The sequence below is a fragment of the Aspergillus fischeri genome, genomic scaffold (genome assembly GCF_000149645.3).
Source record: "Aspergillus fischeri NRRL 181 1099437636263 genomic scaffold, whole genome shotgun sequence".
NCBI classification, from domain to species: domain Eukaryota; kingdom Fungi; phylum Ascomycota; class Eurotiomycetes; order Eurotiales; family Aspergillaceae; genus Aspergillus; species Aspergillus fischeri.
The window spans coordinates 1,031,620-1,057,817 of NW_001509763.1; the positions used below are offsets into that span (position 1 = coordinate 1,031,620).

Sequence of the window (26,198 nt, forward strand, 5' to 3'; positions counted from 1 at the left end):
ATTCAATGAGACTGCGGAAGAAGCAGCAGCGTGGGATGTCCAATCGATCAGCAGAATGGCTCCCTCGAAGTTTTGATCATGGTTTATCCTTCAAATACCTAGCATCGGCCACCATTCACCATGGTCGAGGGTGCTTGCAACTCTTTCCTATAATAGAGAGGACAAGCAGTGGGTCCATTCACGGTCGACTCTCCATCTACCTTCGTGCCCCTTGACAAGCGAGATTTATATACTTTCTAATAGTACAACGTAGCGACGATAGTCTATTGCGAATGACATGGCCACTACGAGTACCGGAGGCTCTCGAAAACGTTGAGCAACATAGGACATTGGCCATCACTGCAACAGATCCGAAAACTGTACATGACAATTTATTCAGGGTCCTTGCTCGTTACATGCTCTCCGTTTCCTCCCGAGTGCATGCATATCACATTGGGACGGCGCACCCTCCAGGCAGACGCCATCCAAGTTCTTAAACAGTGCCAACACACTGTTGTAAACAAAAAAAAAAAAAAAAAAAAAAAAAAAAAAATCCGAAACTCAAGATGATCGCACTGCCATGCTCAGTAGTTGTTGAACTGTGATCTGATGAATTGGTACGCCTTGTGGCAGGCCATGCTGATCGCCAGTCCCTGGAAAAATTTCACGACGATAAGTAACCCGGTCGTCTACGTCTGAGTACTTACAGCAGAGGTGGGCTGGATAACTATAAAGCCAGCCCCGTATAGCAGTATGCCTCAGTATACAACAGTACCGACGTAACGACCTCATACAACGCTGGCGACATTACTTGGTCTCGGAATATTAATCCTCTCCTCATCATTGATATACTTGTATGGTCCTGTCCGACCGTTTCAACCTCAGGTGTCACGAGCCCATATAATTGAATATGGCACCTGCCTTGTAGGTCAGGTTGTTTTGCGGGATGTAACCCTGCGGTATGATTGGAATTTGGAATTGCAAACTTAGGAAGGGGTTGTGCTCTAAGACTAGCTTTGATATATGAACAAGTCCACGAGGAGGAAATATCTCATCAAAGATTATGGTCATTATGTCAAGAGACTTGGATAACCCTCTACCAAACTGTACAGCCGTAGCTATTATTGGTTCACAGAAGTTCAATTTTTGTATATCCGTGCGATACGCTGCGTCACCGCCTTGGTGTGGGTGTGTATACACGGACACTGCTTATAACTGAAGCCACCTTTCTCTCCCGTGTCTGACTCGATTCCTGGTGTGGAAGTAGCATCAATCGATCTCAACTATTAAAACTCTTACACAGGTTCATCACGGGCCATGGTGGTATTGTCGAGGCGATCTGTCCACCTTACTGCCTTCATCGAGCGCGAGCTTTAGTGTTAGTGATAACTTTATTCTTTGCTTTAGTATTGAATTGCCACGGTCGTAACTGCAACGAGAGCAGACATATGAAGACATAAAAAGGCCTAGAAAGCACGTACCTCGCGAAGGAGAGTACACCGTCATTCAGCTTGCTGGCTAATGGCCAGTAATCGATCTAGAAAGTGCTTGCATCGTCGTAACACATGGTCCAGTAATCATCCCCGGAGTCTACAAGTGATAGGCCGACTTCGCAGCCATCAGCCAGACGGCTGTGGAGGTCTGAAGACTATGGCACCGCACACTGTTGTGCACATCAGACTTTCGAACGAACGATACGCTTGCTCGAGAGGCCCAAACTTGGACCCGGAGCTTAATTCCATTGGCGCATGGGGGGATAATGAGCTCTATAAAGGCACACGGATACCATTCTTGACAGAATAATAACTGAAACCTTACTCGCTTGAAAATGGCAGCTTCAGCCTTGCATTATCGCAATGGCAGCCTGATAGCATGATGATACGGTAATTAAGGTGAAAGAATCGCCCCACCCTCACCGACTACTCATCATAAGTGAGATCACCATGCATGAAACCCTCATCCTGTAGTAGAACACGCGCCCTCGCAAGGAGCACGGATCCTCCTCGGCATAGGCAATTGTTTTGGCGATGGGACTGTCACTCTAATTCTAGTGTAAGGTAGGCTTGCGAGCATTAGCCAGACAATGCTTTCTCCAGGTCGCCATGGTGCGTAAGTCATTGAGTGAACGGATCATATCGAGGCTGGGTGGTTGTATCGTATGGTGTCTATCGTAGGTCGTAGAACCTGCTGGGTGGTTCTACGTCTAGCAATACCGGGGGACAGCCAGATAAGAGGCCGGGACCTATGATGTACCGTACAAGGTTCGAGTGAAATTCAGGGAGCTAAAGTGTAGTAAGCCATGGTAGACTCTGAGCCTGTGAGTCATGCTTATCCGATTGCAAACTTACGAATAGGTGCATTGGCTGTGGAAGGTTGTTAGTAACATTCCTCTTGCGTCGTGTCAGATTTTCTAGTAGGGGAGATTATCCACAGTGCAGAACACTGAGTTGACACCAACTTTGGGAGACCGACCTAGGTTGCATTAACTCTCTGGAAGGAAAACAAGTAAATATGTGAAGTTGGTACCATCAGTCCTATGGCAGCAATCCAGTACCAGAAGCGTTGACGTGCAAAAGTGGGGTTTGATCTTTGAAGAGGTTCTTATATTGTGATTGAGCAGTTTACAAAGGTTTTCATGACAGATGAAAATTGTCTTGAGCACACAATCGCTAACGAAAAGGTTGAATGTCTGGTTTAATATGATACTATTGAACTTTAAACAGGACGAGCTTTTTCCATCAAGAAGTACGGATGTATACAAAAGAGCCGAACAGTCAAGGTTAAGCAAGTAGAGATGCTCCTCCTCAGGCTGGATATCCTTGCCTTCTGCCATCTTCATGTTTCTCCGGCAGTACAAGCCATAAAACTAAGCAAAGAACTAGCATTACAAGCACAATGGGCTGAAGGACTTTGATTCCATAACCCTTCGCAATCGCGCCAGTAATGAAAGGGAATACTGAACCCCCGGCACTCCCCAAAGCGCAAGCAAAGCCGACAGCCGCAACATGGAGAGACTTCGGCAGAAGCTTTGCTTGGGCAATAACTGCTTCGGGATAGAGAGGGCCAAGGAAGAAACCAAGCAAGGTCACCGAAAGGACTAGCAAGCGGAGGTCATCAACGACGCAGAATGTAAGATGTAAGAAAATACAACAACCCAAGTAAAGAAGGACTGCCAGGCGCTGCTTGTTGAAGAATGGAGTGAGGAAGCCGAGGCACACACGACCAACTGTAAGTCCACCCCAGTAGCTGAAGCTAACAAAACCTGCAGTAGACAAAGGCACGTTTCGGAGGTCAACTAGGAAGGTGAAAACCCATCCTCCAATAGTCACTTCGGCTCCGACATAGATAAAAAGAAAGAGACTTATTACCCATGTGGATGGTATCCTTAACGACTCCAGGGTGGGTTTCCTAGGTGGTGCGCTGGACGCAAGATTATCCGAGCTATCGGATGACAGAGTTCCGTCAGTACAGGCATCTGGATCTTTAGATCCTGACCCTGTCGAAGACCAGAAGGCTGCCACCGAGGTCAGGAATTCTAATCCTGCTGCAATGGCCATTGCATAGTAAAACTCGTACCACTTCCAACCTCTGTCTGTGATGAGGAATGTTGCTATTAGCGGCGCCAGAGCTGCTCCTAGACCGTAGAACGCGTGCAAGATTCCCATCAACTGGCTGCTGTTATGCATGGCACCAATCCATGCATTCCAGGAGGCATCCACGATTCCGTTCCCTAGCCCAGATACGATAAATACGGCAATTAGGACAGGATAGGGTGGGTGTGAGGTAGTCGCAAGGTATGAGATTATGTGCAACCCTGCCCCGATTAATGCAATGCCGCGCTGGCCGAAACGATGGTGTATCCAATTATTCCCAAGAGCAGCGATCGCGTACCCGATGAACGGGGAAAGGAACACGAGTGAAACAGTCGTATAGTCCGCATCATAATATTTTCCCAACTGAAGGCCAGTATAAGCAGGGAATCAACTTTGCATCATCGATACACGCGGGGATGAAAATCTATGGGATAAACATACGTAATGAATCATTGCCTATACAGACGCGCGATTAGCACACGAAATATGGAAATGGTTGACTCATGACGTACACCGTATGCGCCATCATTTGCTCCAACGACGATAAAGCTGTAGAAGGTGGCTAAAATGCGCCAAACATTCGTCCGAGGCTCATTCCACTTTTCTGGCTGCAATTCCGTATTGCGCAAGTCATCTCCAGCAGGAAGACTTTGATGCGATATAACAGTCTGATAATCAACGTAACTTTCAGACCGTGCTGATAATAGAGGCGTTGTAGAACCTGTTTCCAGCATTTTCTTCGTTTACCTTCTCCAGAGAGATGATGTAAGTTAAGAGCTAGCGTCGGAGCATCTAGAGAAGTAGAAAGGAGTACAACTGAGCAAAGATAAAGACGGAACAGACTGGGGGTCGAACAGGGAAGGAAGGAATATGGAGAAGGAAATAGGCCCGTAAGAATTGTGGCATAAAACTCGGCGCGTATCAATCCGTAACCATTGCTTCTGACGTCCAACTCTCATCGAATTACTAAGCATGCGGGACTATGTTAACGTTACCCTAGTCGACGGCTACAATGGAAGAGTGTGGTATAGTGGCCCGATCCACGGAAGGTCAGAACCCTAAAGACTTTTTGCATTTCCAATAACCTGCTATCTGACACGGTAGTATTTGACTATCCAACTTCCAAGGATGTCGGTCTACCAGGGCAGGAGGAGGACCATCAAATATGAGGAGATTATTATTACTATGTTCTTGCAGATACAACAAAGCAAATCCAACCCGAAGTAGTCATAAACCCAGATAATAAGACAGAAATCAAAGACCTTAGAGATAAGGATGCTGCTGCCTCGAAGCATAGATATCCTCAAAAACACTATGAATAACCTTAACAACCCGACTCACTATCTCGTCCACATCCTGCTTTCCAACAGTGTATGGCGGTGCAAGCAAGAAGTGGTCACCGTTCCACCCATCTACCGCACCGGTAGCTGCAAATAGACAGATGCCGTAGCCCTTTTCTAGTCCCTTGGTCTGTAGGCGCTTGCTGAGGGTAAGCTTACTATCAAACGGAGCCTTACTATTCTTGTCTTCCATAAACTCTACTGCCCAGAAAAGACCTCTCCCTCGAATATCGCCCACATGTGGATGATCTCCGAGATGCAGTTTCAGTTGCATTCCGAGGTACTCACCCATTTCCCGACAGTTGTTGACTAGATCATACTCCTTGACAATGCGCTGAACCTCAACTGCAGCCGCACAACCAAGTGGGTGGGATTGGTAGGTCTGTCCATGAACAAAGTATCCTCCGCCTTGTTTCAGCCCAGAAACAACACGATCGTTGATAAGGAGGGCAGATATGGTTCCGTATCCCGCTGCGAGACCTTTGCCCACAAGCTGGATGTCAGGCACGACACCGTCCACCTGCCAAGCGTGCATGGCTCCGGTGCGGCCCATGCCGCACATGATCTCATCAAAGACCAGAAGTGCACCGTAGCGGTCGCATACTTCCCGCATGGCCTCCAGGTAGCCAGGTACTGCGGCAACACAGCCTAGGGCCTAAATTTCATAGCGGTCAGGGTTTGTCAAATCCAATAAGAAATAGAGAGTCGCGTACTGTTCCGGCCACTGGCTCAAGGAAAAAGGCACAGACGGTATCAGGTCCCTGCCGCTGGAATTCCTCGTCAAGCTCCTGCTTGAGTCGAGCCACATACGTCTCCAGATCTTCATTAGCTTTGAGAGCATGGTACGGGTCGCATGCCGATACGTGGGTGATATTGGGATGTAGAATTGATTTGAACCGGGCCTTCCTCGGCTTGAAGTCTCCCAAGGACAGAGACCCCAAGGTGCAGCCATGCCAAGAACCGCGTCTTGAGATGAACTTGGTTCGTCGGGTGTCTGGGTTTTCCTCTGCAAAGTACTGGTGGGAAAGCTTCATTGCGGCATCGACGGCCTCCGAACCTAATAAATGGAACCCACGTAGTTAGTCTGGCGCCAAATGAGTTCTTACGCAAGGAATACTGAGGGAGGACATTACCGGACCCCAGAATGCACGCCCGAGACATCTTCCCGCCTGTAGACTCTACAAGCATATCTGCAAGCCGCATAGCTGGTGCATTAGGAAAGAATCCAGGGTGGGAGTATTCGACTTGGTCAAGCTGCGAGATTATCGCTTGCTTTACACGTTCTACACCGTGTCCGATAGCAGAGACAGCCGCGCCGCAGGTAGCGTCGAGAACTATCTGCCCATTGTCAAGGTGAATGTACATTCCCTTGGCAGACTGAACAGAAGGTACTGTCGGGTCGTGGACGACATTTTTGTAAAGGTAAGCTGGCTCGGGAACGGAACCCATTCTGCTTATAATATCGATAGAACGTTCATTCGAATTTAATAGATGAGGCAAACCATTGTGACAACAGTCCCCCATCTTACGGCCTACGCAGTTAAATAGTGTTCTTGTCCTTTCGTGACTGCGAGATGGACAGGTCGTAGGTTGTCTTTCAAACCGACTACCGAACGCGTCCAACATGGGTCAGAAGCAATACAGTGTTCACCTATGCGACCCGTTGGTCCCATCCAAAGTCGTAGCCTTCACAGTGACGTCCATCTGTAAGCTAAAATCATGATGCCTATCTGGTCCTCAGTGCGATATGTTCATAAGAGTGCCAGCAGGAAAGTAACACTTCATGTTCTCGACACACCTAAGGACTGCGCTGTAACATGTGCAATACATTTTACTGAAGGCGTCATCTTGAGACAGTATGCTTGCAGTGGTTCATCTACCTTAAACTCTAAGGCGATAAGTTATTACATTGTACTAAAAGGCTAAAGACATGCTTTCGCCGTGTGGAGTGCACAAAGGTGGCTTATCGTCAAATGTTATCCTGTGGTAGATATGGGCTGTCTCCTCGCATCATAGACTGTGTGCAATCCGCTAGATAGGATGCAGCTTATCTGTCTGGGCGCACATTTACCGAAAGAAGTAATATATTTGTCATATTTCCACGTTCTGGTGGTACAGTTTATTGGGCATGCAATCGGCCGTTTGCATCCAGACAAGGCCACAGCCATGTCACTCAATTATATCAAGCTCAGACACATAACAGATCAGCGTCTGAAATGGCTAGACCTCAGCTATTGTATCTGCCCGTCAAATGGGGAAAGTGTAATTTGGAATAGGGAACAATTATGGGACATGATTTGTGGCTAATGGGCCTGTCATACATTCTAAGACCCGCCATGGTCCTGTCACTGCGGGTAATGAACAGTGCATGGTATGTGACAAATATGTGGCTAACAGACCTCAACTGAACAACGTTTAGCAAGCTGCCCCGTTGCGGGCTTTCGGCAATTGGTTGCAGCGGTAACCTATTGCAAGTGGTAACCAAATGTGGTCCGATAACTTAGCATCGGACTGTGCGCAACAGCCTACGAAGATTGTCACCCTCCCTACAGACTCTATCCCACATTGTTCTATATCCAATGTCGGCTCCGAATCCTCCAAGGCTGAACAGTGAGGACGGTCTAGACTTAAGCAGCTGGGGGTTCTTGCGTCACCAGGTCGACCAGCTAGTCCCCTGCGTTTGAAGATGGTCCACGTTACCTAGCCTTCGGAATCTGCTCCACAAGCCATATGGAAGTGGAAAAAATAAATGGAAAGTTTGCCTTTCTTAAGGATAGCCGACCGTCAGTTTCAATAGACGTATCTGGTTCCTAATGGATGGGTCAAATCAAAGAAGTCACTCTCTGGATAAATAAATCAAAAATGCACCGCGCCGTCTCCCGAGTACATGTCAATTTTCACATTCCTTCTGAAGCAGCATAGGACCAAACATGCCGAAAAGTTCCCTACAAATGGAGGGAGGGCACCAGTACTTGAATGGTAGTCCGAAAGCAATTTTCTTCACTGATTTCGACGGAACTGTTACTTTGCAGGATTGTAAGCTATATACTCGCCCTTTTCACAACTTCATGTTCTATGAAGCCATTACTAAGAGGTTGTTTAGGCAATGACTACCTAGTAATAACCTATGCCAACCATTGTTCACAACAACTGACCATCTGCACAGGTCGACAATTTCGGCTTCGGGGCTGAAAAACGCCGGATGCTCGAGCTAGAAGTCCTAAATGGAACTTTGGCATTCAGGTACGTGCTAGCCCCGCGTAGAAATTCCAAGACCTACAATAGTGAGCCGAAGAATGACCCCGCCAGGGATGCTTTTCAGGCCATGCTTGACAGCGTGCGAATGCCCTTCAACGAGTGCCTTCGTATCGTGCAGGAAAATATCCAGCTCGACCCCGGTTTTGTCAACTTCTATCTCTGGGCAAAAGAGAAAAGTATTCCAATTGTGATTCTGTCATCAGGAATGACGCCTGTGATAGAGGCATTACTGGTTTCCTTATTCGCTTGCAAGCCTAGCAATATATTTGTCATTGCAAACAACGTCGCCCCTCACAACGGTAAACATATCGACATGGTTGGTGGATGGCAAATTAAATATCGCGACGATAGGCAAGTGGGCCAGTGATGAAAACTGCTCGTCGAGGTGTATTGACATAGCGAGCACTATAGCATATTTGGCCACGACAAATCGCTAGAAATCAAGCATTGTGTTGCACTGCCTGACGGAGAACGTCCTGTGGTGGCTTTTGCAGGAGATGGAGTGTCAGACCTCTCTGCTGCGTCCGAAACAAACATCCTATTTGCCAAAGAAGGTCTAGGCAAGTAATCTCCTTGACTCCACATCCAATGGAAGGAAAATGCTGCTTGTATTTCTTGTTATACAAGATACTAACCATTGAATTCAGATCTAATGAAGTACTGCAAACTGAAAGGGATTCCTTTTGTGCCCTTCGATGATTGGGATTCCATTCTTGACGCAATGCGAGACATTTACGAGAGGACAGTCAAGACTTAAGTCTGCGAGTCACTCCTTACAAAGACTGTGAAGAATCAAAAGCTATCGGGTTTATATGGAGAGTTTTGTTTGTTACTGCTCCCGTGAATGTATTCTCTATTCTTATACTGCATCATTTTCTGGGTACCATCATGACTCCACCTTGGCTAGCCGAAGCAGATTCAAGCCACGACTATGGCGGAGTACCCTAGCATCTTCTAGCCCCATCGAAACTCTAATAAGGTAGCTCTCAAGCTCTCAAGCGATGACTGCCTGGTCTACGCTACATTGGGGAGCGGTGGACGGGTGAGAGGTGTGAGCTCATGAAGCAGTAGGCGTCATGACTTTCTTTCAAATTCAAACGCAAACAACCTTTATACAAGACTTTTCCGGCGGTGTCCGTTTCATCTCAGAGGGTCATGAACCAAATATTTGAGAGCTCATCTTTGCTAGCTGCACTTCTTTTTGCTTGCTGTAACATTCCCCACCAATAGAGATAAACCGAACTCGATTACGCTTACACCTCTTATAGTTTCAACAGCGGCATACTTTACATCTCACTCTGTGTAAAAGAGATCTTCGCGTGCAAGGTTGTTAGACTTTGCTTTTTTGCTGTTGCATCTACTAGATACCATGGAACAGGCGTTAGCATTTATGGATTATTGGAGAAAATCTGATGACAGTGGTACATAAATCTGCGATTGCTCATTAGGTTCTTTTCCTCTATATCACTCGCCAGCTATCTAGGACTTACGCTACAGCCTGCTCGACCAGAATACATTGTCTGACAACATGACCTCTGAAAGAATCAATAAGCTCGATATTAATAAGGACAACATTCAAGGCAACATCTGGTGAGTCTGCGCCTGGCCTAGCTTTCCGGCCGGCCAACGATAGTAACATTTCTTAGGCCGGGTGTGCCGAAGCTTCATGAATTCTTTTTATTTTTCAATATTACCTCTGAGAGGAGGTTTCGTAGAGACCTGAAAACCCTTATTCCACTGATTACCACAGCGAATGATGCCGTTAAATTCCATGAGCAGATCAGACAGAACAAGACTGAGGTGCCCAGTGGAGAAGCAAAGTCCGAAGTGATTCCACTCACCGGTGTGAACTTGGCCTTGAGCGCCAAAGGATTGAAAAAAGTAAGCCCCGCCATCCCTTCTCCTGGTTCGAGGACCATATCTGATACCGCTACCTAGCTTTTTAAGGATGATAAGGACAAATTGAGATCTGGCAACTTCCTAGGAGGTATGCTTGCAGACTTGCAAGGTGGAGTTGCCGGGGGTGAAGGTCGGGATAATCCAGACGACTGGGAGGCAAAATTCAAGCCCGAAGTCGAAGGTCAGTATATTGATGGTGTGATTCTTGTCACTGGCCGCTCTGAACAGACCGCACGAGCAAAACTGCGCAAGGTGAAATATATCTTTGTTGGATATTTTGGTTTCACTTCCAGCATCAAGGAGCTCTTCATAGAGTATGGCCATGTGCGACCAGATCCCAACAGCAGCAATGAACAGTGAGAAGCGGTAGATTTACTGAAAAGAAATGGGCATCTGACCGTTATCAGCTTTGGTTACCGTGACCTCATCTCCCAACCCCAGCTGGAGGGGCTCGACCCGGCTCCCAAGGGCAAATATGAGCCGCCACTTGTACCGCCAGGGTAGGCACGATTTCCTGAAAAACTACTTGCACAAACCAGTACTAATATTAGTTCCTTCTAGATATATTATAACTAATGCCGACCAAGAGCCTGTTGGTCAGCCGGATTGGGCGACGGACGGTAGCTTCCTTGTCTTCCGCAAGTTGAAACAGCTGGTGCCTGAGTTCAACAAGTAAGCAAGTAGAAGTCTGAATATCTCACCGCAACCTTCTGACGAGGGCTTAGATGGCTGGATGACACGGCTCCTAAGCATCATCTGACCACTGAGCAGCTTTCAGCACGCTTAATGGGCAGATGGAAGAGCGGTTTGTACCTCAGCCTACTGTATATGCTGACGAAAACTTACATGAGACAGGTGCCCCTATGTTTCTTACGCCATGCGAAGATGATCCCTCGCTCGCTGACTGCAATAACTTTGACTTTCAACCCGGCAATAATCAGGAAAAGTGTCCTTTCGCCGCGCATATCCGGAAGTGCAGACCCCGGGGAGATGTCAAGGATAAGAATACTAGTTCCATGATGCGTCGGGGCATACCCTATGGGGATGAAGTCACTAAAGAAGAGCACGATCAACAGACAACAAAGAAGGAGCGTGGAATGCTGTTTCTGTGCTACCAAAGCAACATTGCGAATGGATTCAGGCGAGTTCAAGAGCGTAAGCAACCCCACCACAGCATCAATACCATGTACTGTATTGCCCCTTTGATATTTAACAATTGTGACAGAATGGTGTAACAAGAACACCTTCCCCCCGCTGAAGAGAAGTATTACCGGCCCTCCAGGACCTGGTGCCGACCCCATCTGTGGCCAGCCTAATGGGCCTGACCCATTTGTTATGGGATTATGTGACGGCCAGAACGACAATATCCACGTCGATTTGAAGTGCTGCGTTATCCCTAAGGGAGGGGAGTATTTCTTTTCTCCATCGATCAAAGCACTGACGAATATTGCCAAGCAGTCCGCCAAGTAATCAGTTTCATGGTATGCAGGTACTTGAGGTTAAAACTTGGCTCCTGGCATTCGTTACGGATTATTGGTCATATTGGGTTTAATCATCAATCAATTACCTCACCTGGGATCTGACCAGCCGTCAGGTTGTAGACTGCTAATCTACCCTTCCATGTAGTTATTGGAGTCGCCCAATAGGGTGACCCGGCCAGTCCAAGGTAGGAGGCCACTTTAACGTAAGATTCGTGGAAAAGAGCATTTCAAAACTTCATATAACTACCACGTACAGAAACATGTACAATATCTATAGATCAAAGACCTGGGATCTACCGTTAACTTCCTAGCTAGTCGATGACGCTTGGCTACTTATGCCGCGGTCAATAACATGGAACACCTCACGGGGCGTCGACCTCTCTTTGCATCTTAATGATTCTTCTGATGTTTCCTTATCCGTGAGAGGACCGAGCTAGATACAGTCCCTTCTATCTGTACCCGATATTTGGAGGTCTTGGATCGCCGTTCTGTGGGTCTTCTAATCCGATGACGAGTACATCGGCTGGACACCTTTTAGCCTAGTGATATTTTATTGCAACTGAAAGCTATCGACATAAAACCAAACACTAAGGTTGTTCCCCGACTGAAGTTTCGAAAACAAAGTTTAAGAACTGGGTGGTCTTCTGACTGCATTCATCCCTCATGGTGGACCGGTCCGATGTCGCATCTTCCCACCATAACTAAATCCCCTGTATGATGTAACGGAAATGCTACAAGATGTAGATGTATCCGGATTAGGACGTTGTCTGATATGAATCTAGTCGCAAGTGTCAAGTTAACGTAAACCTATGTAACAACCTCTGATTGTTCTTATCATTTCAATGTAATGGTCATATTCTCATCTAGATATTGCTGGACCATGGAATACTAAAGGGCGTGATCGAGATTCCATACCAGCAAGCGTAGTTGGTGCTACGGTTTCGAAGAATGGACACTAGAGTTACAGAGGTTTGATTAATGAACCAACTATAACCAAGACTCGATAGATTATTACCCAAGGTAACAAGTGGGTGCCCAGCCAGAGCGTCATTTAATGTTCCACGCGAACCTAACCCTTTGTTCAATAAATTAATTAGCGAGGCGCCTGACTCTAGCCCTAATATCTAAAAGAAGTTGTAATTAAAGTCAGATACTACCACAACACGGCCATGCAGGGTAGCTACCGGCCCTCAACCATATGGTAACGTATCCCTCGGGTGGTGGTCAATGAACAGCGCAGTATACGACAATCATGACGACTCTGGAAAGGACGCATCGGGCCGAGTGTTGGCCTGACTTGCACTGGCATTCGCTCTTTGCCTAAATCGTGTTTTTGACAGGGCACGTGAGCTATTCTCAGAAGCTGCATCTCAGCTATGCAAGGGACAAGACACATTAGGCATTTATTTAACTTGGTAATTTGAATGTGCTATCTGCAGCAAAGCATAGTAAGAAAATATGAAGACCCGCAAGCAAGAACCACAAGCAACCAGTCATGATATTCCAGTGATCGCATCGCTCCCGTTAGCCACTGCCATAGTCGACCGGAAAACTATACGCCGGATTGTAGTGCATCTCCCAGTAACCATCCCATATCTTCTTTGTGATCGGGCCAACCTGGCCGTCATTAACTGGTTGACCATCAAGCAACGTTATAGGCATAATGCCACCGGCTGTTGTGCACATGAAGATTTCATCGGAGTGATAAACCTGCTCCACTGGTACGACCTCAAGGCGGATGTCGATGTTGTTGGCTCGGGCAACGTCAATCACACTTTTACGTGTGATCCCTCGCAAGACACCTCGATCAGGGGTATAGATAATACCGTTCTTCACCAAGACAATGTTAAATCCAGATCCTTCGGTAAGGTTGGTGTCTCCGTCAGTGAGAAATGGGTACGTTGCGCCACGGTCCATTGCCTCAAAAAGTCCCTTTGTTAAGTCACCCCACTGTAGATTTTTGATCGTAGGATCAAATGCACCCGGGGGTGTTCGTCGCACTGTCCTTGTAATGATAGCACTGCCACCAAGGAGCTGGTTCTCAGGCGCCATAACCCAAACGTATGGGAGAACAAGCAGGTATATGTTGTTATTATACAGATCCTCGGGCTTCGAACCACGTACACCTGTCAGACCACGTGTCACGATAACTTCCACAAACGCATCCCGAATACCACTCTTGGCGACCATCTCAGCCAGGATATTTTTCACCGTGCTCGGTGCAAGTGGGAACTTGAGCCGCATTTTATCGCAGCTTTCCAGGATCCGTTGCATATGATCATCCAATCGAAAGAAGCGTCCATCCCAAACCGTTGTAACATCATAAGTTAGGTCACCGTGCATGAAGCCTTCGTCAAGTAGCGGTATTCTGGCGTCGCTGGGTAAGACGAGCTTTCCTTCCACATAGGCAATGCCCTTAGAGAAAGGATTGTCGCTCCGTTCAAGCAGCTTCTGGCGCGCATGATATCCCGAAAAGACTTTGTCCATAGAGGCCATGACGAGCGCGGTCTCACTGTATTCCGATGTTGAAAGATCATACCAAATAGACCTAACTACAAGTGAAGAATTGAGCGGAGTGTAAATACCATTTATATGAGCGAGCGGAGTGGGAGTTTGCCCATGCTTCTTTTTGAGCTGCTTGCGGGAAATGACGTACGCAAAAATCGCGATTCCCCGGTTGTTGGACCCATATGGCAAACATTGAACACGGCAACTGGATATACTGGCCGGGTCTCTGGGGTAGGGTCTTATTCGTTGATGGCTTATTGGCTTGCTTGTGTTCGCATTACTATTGAAGCAAACTCTGCTTCAGCCGTCTGATGGCACTGGCTTTATGATTTAGCATTGTTCGGTACGGCTTCTTCGGTAGACAGAGGATCCAGCTGCTAGTATTAGACTGGCCACCAGGGATATATCCTTTATTCTTCACTAGCTTAGTGGGTGGGAGGACGTTAGGTATTAAACGTCATTACTGCATCCGTTTTGGTAGGCTTCCTGCACGGTGGCAAGGGTGCAGGCCCAATCATTGAATGGCACAAACGGACTCCCAACGTTGCTCACAGTATCGGACGAGGGCTTGTGCAGCTGTCCACACTGATGTCGATGTCATTTGGCTCACGAAGAAATTCATATGTGGAGTGCACGTATCGCATAGCCGACTTACCCATCCTGCTCTTCGCAAAGAGGGTCTGTGTTTCCCATGCGGCGGATAGATCGGACACACCGTCTCCAACATACAGCAATATCGGGCGAGAATTGCCACTGAGGGCAGCGTATGGTTTGATTGCAAGCGATTTATCATGGCCGAGTGAGCTATGTGGTCCAGGTCTTCAGTGACAAGCCCACGCTCTGCCCGTACGAGGCTTTCCATCTGTCATCGTGAAAGGGAATTTGCCAGCCTCCATTCATATTTATATCTTTGCCGTTGCGAGACTCGATGTCTTTGGCGACTATGAAGATGTTATCCGGCTTTTACTGCCGAAGAGTCTCTCCAGCGAGGCGATGCCAGATGACAGCACCACAAGCTCAGCCCCTTTAGAGAATCTGCAAGTATAATTAACCATAGAAATTTCCAGGGAATTATGTGCTCTAAGGCAATTGATATCAACTAAGGAGGAATTTTTATAAAGTGGGAGGTTGTGACCTATTCATCGCCCAATGCATAGTTAGGTAAGTATTGCGCGGGGGCTATAATCTAATGATATGACACTAATAGGGATATAGTGACTTCTCTAGGGGTATAGTAATGCTATAAAATATCTTCATTACAGGTTAGAAGCAGGGACTAGCTGCCTGTAGTATTCTGCGTAAATTCATCAGTGTTATGGGCCAAGCCAAAGTTATGCAAACTTTAATGAAAGTAGAGAGAAGATATAAGAAGCTAGGGAAGAGCATGGTAGGAACCTTCTTCCCAGGTGAGTTATAAGACAGTGAAGTAAAGGAGTGGGAGGCTATTGGGCAGGAATGGAGGAAGGAAAGCTAACCCAGTGTCAAGTCTGATGGCGTGGTATTTCCTGACTTTTTGAATTATTGTACCGCTGCATTGCAGCCGTGGTAGCTGCCGCGAGTTATACAACGATCTGATTACAGTCCATGAGGAGGCTCGACGATGGAGGGACGTAGTATACTAGTGCTCGCTCAAAGCATGACTGCACAAGCCAGGAAAGCATAAGTATAGCATTTTTATATTACATTACCAGTTGATAATCGTTTTCACAAGATCCTCCCATAGCAATTGCCACATAACATTATACACCAGCCTTAAATGGAAACATAACGATAACCATTCAATCAGTCTTCCACGCTTTAAATATATGCATTAGACATCCCTATAATCTTCAACTGTAGTTAAGGAATAGATATTATGACATAAAAACCATCATGCCCTCTAGATTTGCTAGCAAGAGCCTTTATTAGCTGACAGAGATACCCCTACAAAATACTAATCCTATAATTCTTTTCATACATGCTTCCTGGATGTTATTAACCATGTGGGAAGAAGTTCTTCAGCTTCTAGCACCATAGTTAACCAATGTCAGCCTCCTTAGGATTAACTTGAACAGCTATAGAAAGACCACTGCTGGCCACAAGGTCTATACTCTCTGGAACTAAGCTGAGGATACCCTCGCTATCTTGGCGTGAATAAATCCTATACAGAGATGAGCAAAGCTAATCTCTGAGAGAAAGGGTTTGAGCTCTCCAAAGTGATGATCACCGCTATGTCCATGGCCTCTATGATTGCCCTCCGCCTGGCTCCGCTCGACCTTGGTGCAACGCCACTTGGGCGTTGAGAATTTAGAGCCTACACTAAACTTAATGATGGAAAAGGATGCAGTGCTTGACTAACATCTATGGAGAAGATGATAAGATGTATCTACTGCAGGATGCTATTCAGATTCAGGAATGTCTCTTTAACATGGATGTGTGCATAAAGATTATTAAGAATGGGGGCCATCTGTTGATCCACTTGAGGTAGGACCTAAGGATGTGGTGATGTAGTTGGCTCTGTAGTTTATAGCACCAACATGCCCCCTGGCTCTTAATCAGAACATGTTCATTGAGTGGATCCGACCAAAGGTCCCTAAATGCTTCTATTATTGATAAGTGAGAGAAAGTCTCCATGACTTCGCTTTTATGAAACCATGAGGATGTTGCTAGGTCCGAGTCCATGCTAGCTAGGTAGCCCATGGTGTTTGCAACCCTTTAATATGTTACCTGAATTGGCTGCGCCCATTGATGTAGGTAAATTGGGCTGGTAAAACACATTATGAGGCACAACACACAATTGTCGGGCCACTTGCTGTGTGGTGCACATTTCCAAAGAAACATCATAGATCACCATGTGCGGAAAGGCACCAACAAACAAAGGAAGTGGTGGTCCATCACCTAGAGGCTTTTGTGGAGTTGACAATGATGGAGAGATACCCCTGATAATTATAACTGCAACTGGCACTGGGCCTAGAGAAGATGTTTGTAGAGCGTACATGCCATTCCCATTTCTCCAGTAAAGGGGGTGGATTGTTCCACACTGTTCTTCACTTCCGATGTCCAAGATGTGGTAGCCTCTGTGTATTGCCTCTCATCATGTCCATAAGAGGTCCACGCTGCATTGATGGCTCGTTCAACATCTTGGATAACGTAGTTAGAGAGTGTCTCATTATCGTTGTCACAGACAATTGCAGGACCAGATATTCAAGTGTCCATGAGTTGACGGATGAAGGCCCTATTGATAAGATCATTAAGGTGGCATCTTATATGGTGACTCCAACAACAACTCTTTGAACTTCTGGCAAGGGGTCAGAGTAGAAGTTATACTGGTCTTTCATAGGTTGAAATAACAGTGTGCTATTGTCTGAACAGGTTGAGATTTGTGTTGAGATTAAGACCCGAGCCCTGGTTGGCAACGTCGCTTCTGCACCTCTTCTGCAATCAGGATGTTCATTGTACTTTGAGAAGGGATAGTCAAGCCCAGACCAGACAGCGGCAGTCGCCACGATGTATTTTTGTTATCAGGGTCAGCCCCCACGAGCAACAATTCGGCTTCCAAATAGAGCCAAGAATGGGGGCCGGGCCACCAAGTGAAGGTAGTTGACTGACGGTAGGCACATAGACGAGCCGGTTTGACCAATCAGGGGCGGGAAATGGGAGCGGCAGTGCGGCGCTTTCACATACTAGGGTCTTGTCCTCCTCTGGTTGTCAGATGGTCATTGCCATGTGACTTGTGTTTCAGCTAACTATAATCGGCGCGCTATCTCAGCTGAGGCGGGGTCGAGTATGGCTTTTTCTTCTCTCATCTAACTGAGATACGAAATCGCCATGGCAGACCATCTCTTCTTGCCCGACGAGCCTTCAAAGCCTATTCGAATTGAGTATCACGGTCCGCTATACGACGGAGGCGACTGGGATGAGTATCCCACGCGCCATGGGTGGGAGTCAGAGCCAGGGACACAGAAGTTCTCTCCAGGCCAAATTCCTCGGGAGTTCCAACCTACAATTGAGTGCTGGCTCTATTTTGGTATGCTCCACTACGTTTTTGGCGATCAGCTAGATCAGTGTGGCTTTCTCCTACGCGAAAGTGAAAATGATGATGAAGGACAACATCAGTACATTACAACAAAACATCTGGAAAGATACGTGAATAGTACCGAGGAGTGGCAGAAAAATGGACTAGGCACGCGGTCTTTCACGATTGTCAGACGAGTCTGCGAGCACCTCCAAAGATATAACCGGTACATACGGGCTGAGATGTGCTTTGCCATTCAGCTAGTCTGTCAAGCTCTCTGGAACGTCGCAGAGAAGCGTGATGGGCCGCAGACCGATCCGGGCACCGTCAAGCTCTGGTTGTTTCTCAGAGACAGAGAGGCAGAGCAGATGGTAAGGGGAGGATGGTGCCCGCTGGACGCGGAGAAGTGTCGCAAGATTGGCGTTGAAGTGGACACGCCGGCGTATTTGCTGCAGCTTCTACGGACGAAGCCCGCCTGGAACAAGAGGACCCATGAGCGTTGTAAGAAAACGGAATGTGTTGCAGACAACGTCGATGAGAGCCTCTATGTCACTCGCCACCTGCAGGAAGATTGTAGCTGTGAGCACCTCCACGCCGACGTTGAGAAGTTACATGAAGTTCTCCTGGATGGAGGCATACCTCTTGTGCAGATCACACCTCGTGGCAAGGACGAGCTCGACAACCAGGGCTATGAGATTAATGTCGTGAAAAAGCGAACCACCAAGCGATACGTGGCTGTATCCCATGTATGGGCTGATGGACTGGGGAACCCGCATGCTAACTCTCTGCCCACATGCCAGTTGGGCCTTCTTTACGAGCGGGCAAGGCTCCTCCTGACTGACAAGGAATATACCCCTCAGTACGACGCAGGGTCATTTAAGCCGCTGCAAACTGCTGCTGCCCGCTTTGCGCATTTTGCAGGCAATCGGCGTGGAGACAATTCAGTCTTGGTGTGGATCGATACGCTGTGCATCCCACATGAACGTGAGGCTCGCAGTTTGGCAATTCAACGCATCCGCGATGTTTATGTCGGTGGTAGGTACACTTGAATAGATTCTGGACATTGATGGATGTATAAAACTAACCTCACTGATTACAGCTTACCGAACTATGCTTCTGGATTCCGAGATCAAGCAGGTGGACTCGCGCTCCACAAGCAATCTGGAACTTGTTCTTCGGGTGCTGTACCTCTCAGGCTGGATCCGCCGGCTATGGACACTTCAAGAAGGATTGGCAGCCAAAAGCCGACTATACGTGATTCTGTCTGACAAAGCAGTCAACATTTCCACCATCGCCGACGAGCTCTTTGCCAAGCTTAGTCAAGGGAAGCTTCCTATCTTCCAGGAGAAAATTGCCCGGTACGCTGCCGGCGTTTGGTATCAGTATTTCCAAGGCTCTATCGAGTATGCATCCAAATTCGATCGTTTTGTGAACGCCGTGACAGGTCCCTACTTCGACATCTTCGTTGACGGCAACGCGAGCATTTCCCAATTTAAGCTGGTCTCTTGGAACTGGTATAATGTGGCAACCCGAGCCTCTAGCAAGGACAGCGATCGTCCGATCGTGCTGGCGGGTGTCCTGAATTTGGATGTGAAGAAGATCCTCAAGGTGAAGGGGGCTGATAACCGCATGTGGAAGTTGTACAGTATGCTGGATGGGTTCCCTACAGACGTGCTGTTCCATGATGAGCCACGCTTTGAAGAAGACGGTGCCCGATGGGCGATCAAGGTGTGTCGGTTTACGGAGGAAATTCGCTACCTTACGGGTGAAAGGGGATTAATCACCCCTTGGGGGCTGCATGTTGCAGAGTATCGTTCTTGGATATATCCATCCCGCATGGTATTTGATCTCCGCCGCCTCGATGACGACGATAATCAACAGGTCTGGGAGCAGTGGCTTACTGACTGCCACATTTCTTTCGAGGGCGAGGGAGAAGTTTTGCATTTGGAAACGAAGATTCCTATCGATTTTGAGCCTGACAAAACGTATGGGATTATCTTGAAGGAATATAAGCACGGCCGTCCCGGTACAACACACCCGTGTGTATCGGTGTCGCTAAAGAGAGCAGAGAATGAAGTGCATTATGCGCGATACACTAGCCTTGGAACAGTCAAGTCATTTACCATAGGCGTGTCAAGCCTCCCTGATGAGGGCTATCTAGTGGGAGGCACCTGGGATGACCTGCAAAAGCGTGACTGGGTAGTTGGTTGACCGAACCTCGCTACTACAGATCAAGATCTTATGTTTTCTAATTCTTGCTTTGGCTACTGGGTCAAATGCTGGGGCAATATCTGCAGGAGTTGGTTAGAATTAGATAACTGAGCTGTTTGGATTCTTATGAGTCCAATACTTCATCCCCCCTTATCCCAGCTAGGAGCTAGACAACATAACCCTTTTTGGTAGGCCTCAGCACCTCCTACGGCACCATATAATGAAATTTTAGTGGTCAATAACTACGTGCGAGGGACCGCAGTCCTTTCCAGGCCCTTTGGTCTGCTGCCCGCGACTAGAGTTGCATAACCGAACCGCTAAAATCAAATCCAACCCTCACTGAACTTGTAGTGGTTTGGGTTCAGTCCCTAGCCTAGGGAATCACACTAGTTTTAGTTTCCCCTGGGTGAAACTAATTCAAGTTTAGTTAAAGCCATTGGTTATAGTTTTTATAGTTTTATTAGATTAGGTAAAACCACCTAATCTAATTAAAGATATTATAGAAGTATTATATATTAAATAATAGGTCAGGTAATCTAACCACAGTTAGAACTATTAGATTTTAGGAAGACTATATAATAAAGTAGAACTCCTCTATTATATTAAAAGATAATCTACCTAACTATAAGTCCTATTTGTCACGGGCTAGAAGCCTTAGAAAACTATGACCTAGGTTTAGATGGTGAGAAATCACTAAGGAAGGAATCTAGCTAGAGCTGCAGCAGCCGAACATAAAAGGAGTATACTGTATATGAATGGTTTATAGGGTCATGTAACAGGGCAGATTACTATATTAATTAGTACTAGGTCATATGACTAGCAGCTAATATCTAGTTTAGATATAACTTTATAAGGGCTATATAATTTAATTAAGTAGCCTAAGCACCTAGTGGGCCTTACCTGCTACACTACCCCCCCCCGGCCTTCCCTCTAGGGGGTGGTAGCTCTCCCAGGTGTTAAGCACTGCTATATTAGTAAGGTTAGTAGTAGGCTCCTAAGTAGGGTGTTTATAGCCTATCTATTTAACTAAGTACTCTGAATTAGGCTGGCCGCGTGGGAGGGAAATCCCATGGGAAATTCCCTCCCATTGGGAAATGGGTAGCCCATTTTAATTTCCCATCCTATTTTGGGATTCCCATGGGATTTCCCTAGCTTATCTAGTGGGATGGGACTCCTAAATAGCATAGTCTATATAGGAAGGGATAATTATATAGGAATTCCTATATTAATAGGTATCCTATCCCATCTTACTACTTCTCCCTTGGGAGTCTCATTAACTTAGGGATAAGGGATAGGGAATCCTATATTTCTTTTACTATAGGATAGGACTCTCATAAAGTATATAAGAATAGGAAGGGATTTTCTATAAGAGTCTTAAATTTATAAATATAATTTTAATATTAAAATCTTTACAGACTATTACCTATAATTATTATAGTAAATAGTAAGTTATAAATTATAATTCTATTTCTCTATCTAGTAATAGTCACTAGTAATAGACTAGGAAATAACTCCCTAAATAATAAGTTATAATTTTATTTAAACTATTCTACTAATCTTAAGTAATAAATATAAGTAATAGACTTTAAATAACTCTAAGTCTCTAAAATTACTAATTAAATTAAGGTTCCTAGACTCCCTACTAATAAATACTAGTAATAGATATAAGTAATAAACTTAAGTAATAAATATATATAATTAATATTGTGAATAAAAATGAACAGTATATACTAAATAGTATATAAATGACAAAGGAAATTTCATGAATATAGAGGGGAATAGATGGCTTGCCTAGGTATAAAGGAAGAATAGGAGGAATGGTAGTAGAATAGAATAGAATAGTAGAAGGAAAAATAGCTAAGGATATCTTAGCTTAATGTCTTAATTCCTTAATTATTTATGACTAGCTATAGGGTGATTTTAAGGGTGTATTTATAGATGATTCCTTCTAGCATAGGCCATTCGAATATTGAATGATCTCATAGCTGGGTGATCTCATAGATTAGATCACCATTTGCTAATGGTTGAAATCGATGATGATCAATGATGATCCATGACCATAAGGTTAGAACCATAGATATGATCAACGATCAACCATAGCGGATCAACCCATGGATATGGTCAACAATCAACTATAGCACGGTTTTCACCAACAAATATAAGTAAATATTTACTAAGTATAAAGAAAGTAAATATTTACTAAGTAAAAAGTAAATATTTACTTTCTTTATTTACTAATATATTACTTAGTACTTTTATATCTCTCCTATTTATAGCTTATTATTCTATCTTTATTATAATCTCTATCTTTTTATATTTATACTACTATCTTTATCTCTTATTATTATTATCTTACCTACTATTATAAATAGACCTATAAGTAAAGAAAAGTCTATCCCACAAGCCATGGACCATCGCTATTCCGATGGGCCTAGGGTGTAGCTAGGGTCTAAATGCTGATTGGTTGGTTTGGATGATGGTTGGGGTCCAATGGGATTGAATTCAAGGGTCCAATGGTATTAGATCCCATGGCCTTGATGGGCTAAAAATTTAGTAGATTATAGAGACACCACTTATCTATTATATTTCCTAAGGAACCCTTCCAATTCCCTATTATAGTGGTGTGGTGTGAATATAAAATCTACTGGTATAACACCATCATATTTGGTGGGGTATCTAAATTAGTACCCTTCTATCCCTGTATGTTGATAATTCAGGGGTAATATTACAATCCCACCTCTTTATTTTCAGTAATCATCATGGCATAACTATTATTTCTATCATCCAGAAGATTTGCATCATGGAATATGATTTATTTTATAAGGTATCTACCTTAGGCATTCTTATTTGCCATCACTGCAAGTATGGGGTGCGACCTATTGAAGTTGAATAGCACCTTAAGAAAAAGCATGGCATGAAGCATGGCATTGCTACCCAGGTGGCCCAGGCTATTTCTCAATGGGAGGATATTACCTGGGACAGTGCTATCTCCCTACCACATACCCTAGATGAGCCATTACCTATAATACCATGTCAATCAAATGGCTTGCTCTGCCAGCGAGATCCATCCCACTGTCAGTATCTAGCAGCCTCACTAGAATCTATGCGAAATCACTGGCGATCTACCCATCAGTGGTCGCAGCAGACGTATCGCGGGCGGGTAAGCCAGAAAGAAAAGGCTAAGGGGGAGGCAGAGCTATCTCAGTCATTTAGATATGTCTCCTGGCAGCAGGTGTTCCCCTCCTGAAAAGGGTCCCACTATATCCATATTCGCTATCCCACAGGGGGCGGCGACTGTACTTGACACCAAGCTAGGGTTTAGCCCAGAGCGGTTTAGCGGCCGGGGTATGGGGGTAGGGACCAACGAAACCGTCTGGGGTACAATCGTCGCGCCAGATAGAGTCGTATGCATTTCAAATTTTGGCAGGTTACTGGTTAGCTGGTTTCACATAATCTGACCAAATTTCAATTGGGAATTCGATGATTTGCAGCTGTAGTAAGGGTGTGGTTAATGTATGGAATTTTGATGTGGTTTGAGTTGCCGCCAAACAGTGAGAATCTGGAAAGCACTGCCCATGACCACCACCATGGCTCCAGGGGAGGTTGGAGGCAGTTTAAATTTAGCCAGCTCACTGATATACTAGTTCCAAGTAATCCAGCCAAATTTCAGTATCAAAATCAATGATTTGCAGACATGGTGAGGGCATATTTGACCCCCAGGAGTTGGTGTGGTTTGAGTTCCTGCGGATAGAAAAAGCAATGCCCACAAATCAAACATTCAGGGGCTGAATCCCATCATCATTCAGATAATCAGTTAAATAGTATTATATTCATCCAAATGAGCCATTAAGAATGGAACAGCAGTTATTTATTAAGCTTTCCCAGCCACCAGTCATTATCTGCCGGTCCTGCCGCCATGGGGTGTGGCTAGCTGAGGTAGAAAGCCATCTCCGGGGGAAGGCCCATCGATTACCCCAGGCCACTGCAAAGCAGATCCATCAGGACGTCCAGAGCTGGGAGGGTGTGGAGCATGACCCCCATGCTGTGCAATGGCCTAGTCGGATTACCCAGTCAATCCCCCACCTGGATGAATACCCTGATGGGTTACTGTGCCAGCGCGACCAGGCCAGATGCCAATTCATCACTCGTTCACTTGACACGTTAAAACGACATTGGCGTGAGCACCATGGATGGACCGCACCATATCATGGAGGTCGATCACGCCTGCAAGAGCAGGAACAGGCGCAGATCACCATCCAGCAGGGATATCAGGTGGTGACCTGCCAGCGGTTTTTCCCATCCCGAAAAGGGTCCCATTATATCTGGGTGCCATGCCCCAACCAGCAGCCTGAGGAGCAAGCCCGGACCGCACCCACTGCCCACATCCAGGCCACCGTTGATGCCGTGATCCAGGCATGGGAGCAGGTCCAGGCCCAGGCCAAGGCCGATCAGGCCATCCAAGCCAGCCAGTTGACTGACGCGAACCCCTGGCTGCGGATGACTCGGTGGGCTGACTACCTGCAGGGCATCCAGGCACGTGACCTGCTTGCTAGCATGGCAGCCCCGGAGGAAGACCCCATGGATGCCACTGAGCAGGGGGTGCAGGTGATCTGGGATACTATGGAGCAGGTGGCCCGCAAGAGCCAGCGGACGGTCCAGCATTGCGGCCAGGCCATCCGGGTGGAAGCCGTCCGGTCTGAAAAGGGGCAGACCCCGCACCGGCCACTGCTGGCATATATAGATGAGGCCGTGATCAAGAAGCATGTGCAGCCATGGCAGCAGATATTAGCATTTATTGCCCGGACCCAGGCCCCGCATGACTGGGCCAGCCCCCGATATGGGATGACCGCACGGCAGCGCCAGAAATGGCGGCAGCTATGGCAGCTCGCTAGCCAGGCCCCAGGCAGCCAGGGCAGCCAGGCCGCAGTGCCAGGGGACCTAGAGGCATGGGCCATGACTGCTATAGAAAAAGCATGCTTAGAATTTTGCATTGAGCTGCTCAACCAGCGCCATCGCAGCCATGAATATGAGAGTGCATTAGTATGCGCCATGGCTGTGCTGGGCCAGGGTGAGGCCGGCTGGCGCGACCCCGAGAGCTACCCCCCGATATTATCCCGCGTGATCAAGGTGGCCCGATTCATGGTGGTGCAGAAGGCATTATGGATGGACCCCAATCCATGGCAGATCATTCAGACCTGGGCGCGGAAGGACCAGAGCGCAGAATGGGTGCTGGCCAGCGCGGATGATCAACTCGGGGAGATTGATGAGGGATATGGCAGCGATGACCCCCCATCCACCCCAGGGGCCCCATCATCGCCCCCGTCATCCATCCATAGTGATGACCCATTGCCCGCGGTCCACATTCGCCCGAGCCGCCGGCCATTCCAGGAGCAGGTGACATGGATGATGCACCAGTTTATGATCCGTGGGACCCACGGCCCCATGGAGACATTGTTGGACTGGCGCACATATGGATTAAAGGTCCATTATAATCATACGGCCCCCGGCCATGTGACATGGATGGGGGAGGACCAACTGTTATACCAGCAGATGGCATTCACCATGGGGGATTTTCGGGGGTTCATCCATGGGTTAGTCACGGCGGCGCGGGAGATACTAGGCCAGTTATGCATGCAGGACCATGCGCAGATGCCCCCCATTCCATGGACGGCATTATATGACGATCCCAGCCAGAGCCAGGCTGGGTGGAACTTTTTGCACGACGCACGGACCCAGTGGCCGGTGGATGGGACCCACTGGATGATCGACCGGCTGCGGGCCGAGCCGGCCATGCAGCGGCATTTCCTGCGGGGGGGCCGATTCCACCCTGGTGCCATCCAGCAGTATTGGCAGCGCGTGGCCCAGTTTAAGGAGAAATTAGCCGTTATGGTGCATGTGACAGCAGGGCAGCCGGCCCGGGCCCCAGAGCTATTAA

At 46.9% G+C, this 26,198-nt stretch overlaps 7 protein-coding genes across 7 annotated transcripts, besides 6 other annotated features; 4 read left to right on the top strand and 3 right to left on the bottom strand.

The window, feature by feature from the left end:
- Nucleotides 1–497: 497 nt before the first annotated feature.
- Nucleotides 498–532: a microsatellite.
- Nucleotides 502–531: a microsatellite.
- Nucleotides 533–2,783: 2,251 nt separating the features above from the next.
- On the bottom strand, nucleotides 2,784–4,306 carry NFIA_028130 (MFS transporter; the record flags this gene model as incomplete). The annotated part of the gene is made up of 2 exons (XM_001261635.1): nucleotides 2,784–3,935; nucleotides 4,085–4,306. The coding sequence occupies 2 exons, from the start codon at nucleotides 4,304–4,306 to the stop codon at nucleotides 2,784–2,786; spliced, it is 1,374 nt and encodes a 457-aa protein (XP_001261636.1).
- A 529-nt stretch (nucleotides 4,307–4,835) lies between these two features.
- NFIA_028140 (putative class III aminotransferase) lies at nucleotides 4,836–6,361 on the bottom strand (the record flags this gene model as incomplete). The annotated part of the gene is made up of 3 exons (XM_001261636.1): nucleotides 4,836–5,567; nucleotides 5,626–5,969; nucleotides 6,046–6,361. The coding sequence occupies 3 exons, from the start codon at nucleotides 6,359–6,361 to the stop codon at nucleotides 4,836–4,838; spliced, it is 1,392 nt and encodes a 463-aa protein (XP_001261637.1).
- A 1,481-nt stretch (nucleotides 6,362–7,842) lies between these two features.
- NFIA_028150 (putative phosphoserine phosphatase) lies at nucleotides 7,843–8,927 on the top strand (the record flags this gene model as incomplete). The annotated part of the gene is made up of 6 exons (XM_001261637.1): nucleotides 7,843–7,948; nucleotides 8,016–8,029; nucleotides 8,079–8,155; nucleotides 8,222–8,521; nucleotides 8,582–8,730; nucleotides 8,818–8,927. The coding sequence occupies 6 exons, from the start codon at nucleotides 7,843–7,845 to the stop codon at nucleotides 8,925–8,927; spliced, it is 756 nt and encodes a 251-aa protein (XP_001261638.1).
- Nucleotides 8,928–9,698: 771 nt separating this feature from the next.
- On the top strand, nucleotides 9,699–11,539 carry NFIA_028160 (Dyp-type peroxidase; the record flags this gene model as incomplete). The annotated part of the gene is made up of 8 exons (XM_001261638.1): nucleotides 9,699–9,760; nucleotides 9,817–10,051; nucleotides 10,109–10,425; nucleotides 10,477–10,569; nucleotides 10,631–10,741; nucleotides 10,795–10,874; nucleotides 10,925–11,224; nucleotides 11,295–11,539. The coding sequence occupies 8 exons, from the start codon at nucleotides 9,699–9,701 to the stop codon at nucleotides 11,537–11,539; spliced, it is 1,443 nt and encodes a 480-aa protein (XP_001261639.1).
- A 1,535-nt stretch (nucleotides 11,540–13,074) lies between these two features.
- Nucleotides 13,075–14,046, bottom strand: NFIA_028170 (aminotransferase class IV; the record flags this gene model as incomplete). Its single annotated transcript, XM_001261639.1, has 1 exon — nucleotides 13,075–14,046. One exon carries the CDS (start codon nucleotides 14,044–14,046, stop codon nucleotides 13,075–13,077), a length of 972 nt encoding a protein of 323 aa, XP_001261640.1.
- A 3,819-nt stretch (nucleotides 14,047–17,865) lies between these two features.
- NFIA_028180 (uncharacterized protein) lies at nucleotides 17,866–20,263 on the top strand (the record flags this gene model as incomplete). Its single annotated transcript, XM_001261640.1, has 2 exons — nucleotides 17,866–19,087; nucleotides 19,152–20,263. The coding sequence occupies 2 exons, from the start codon at nucleotides 17,866–17,868 to the stop codon at nucleotides 20,261–20,263; spliced, it is 2,334 nt and encodes a 777-aa protein (XP_001261641.1).
- Nucleotides 20,264–21,906: 1,643 nt separating this feature from the next.
- Nucleotides 21,907–21,955: a microsatellite.
- A 468-nt stretch (nucleotides 21,956–22,423) lies between these two features.
- Nucleotides 22,424–22,473: a microsatellite.
- Nucleotides 22,424–22,485: a microsatellite.
- A 55-nt stretch (nucleotides 22,486–22,540) lies between these two features.
- Nucleotides 22,541–22,629: a microsatellite.
- Nucleotides 22,630–24,115: 1,486 nt separating this feature from the next.
- Nucleotides 24,116–26,106, top strand: NFIA_028190 (uncharacterized protein; the record flags this gene model as incomplete). The annotated part of the gene is made up of 1 exon (XM_001261641.1): nucleotides 24,116–26,106. A coding segment is annotated over one exon (1,991 nt), but the record flags the coding sequence as incomplete, so codon positions are not given.
- Between the last annotated feature and the right edge of the window lie 92 nt (nucleotides 26,107–26,198).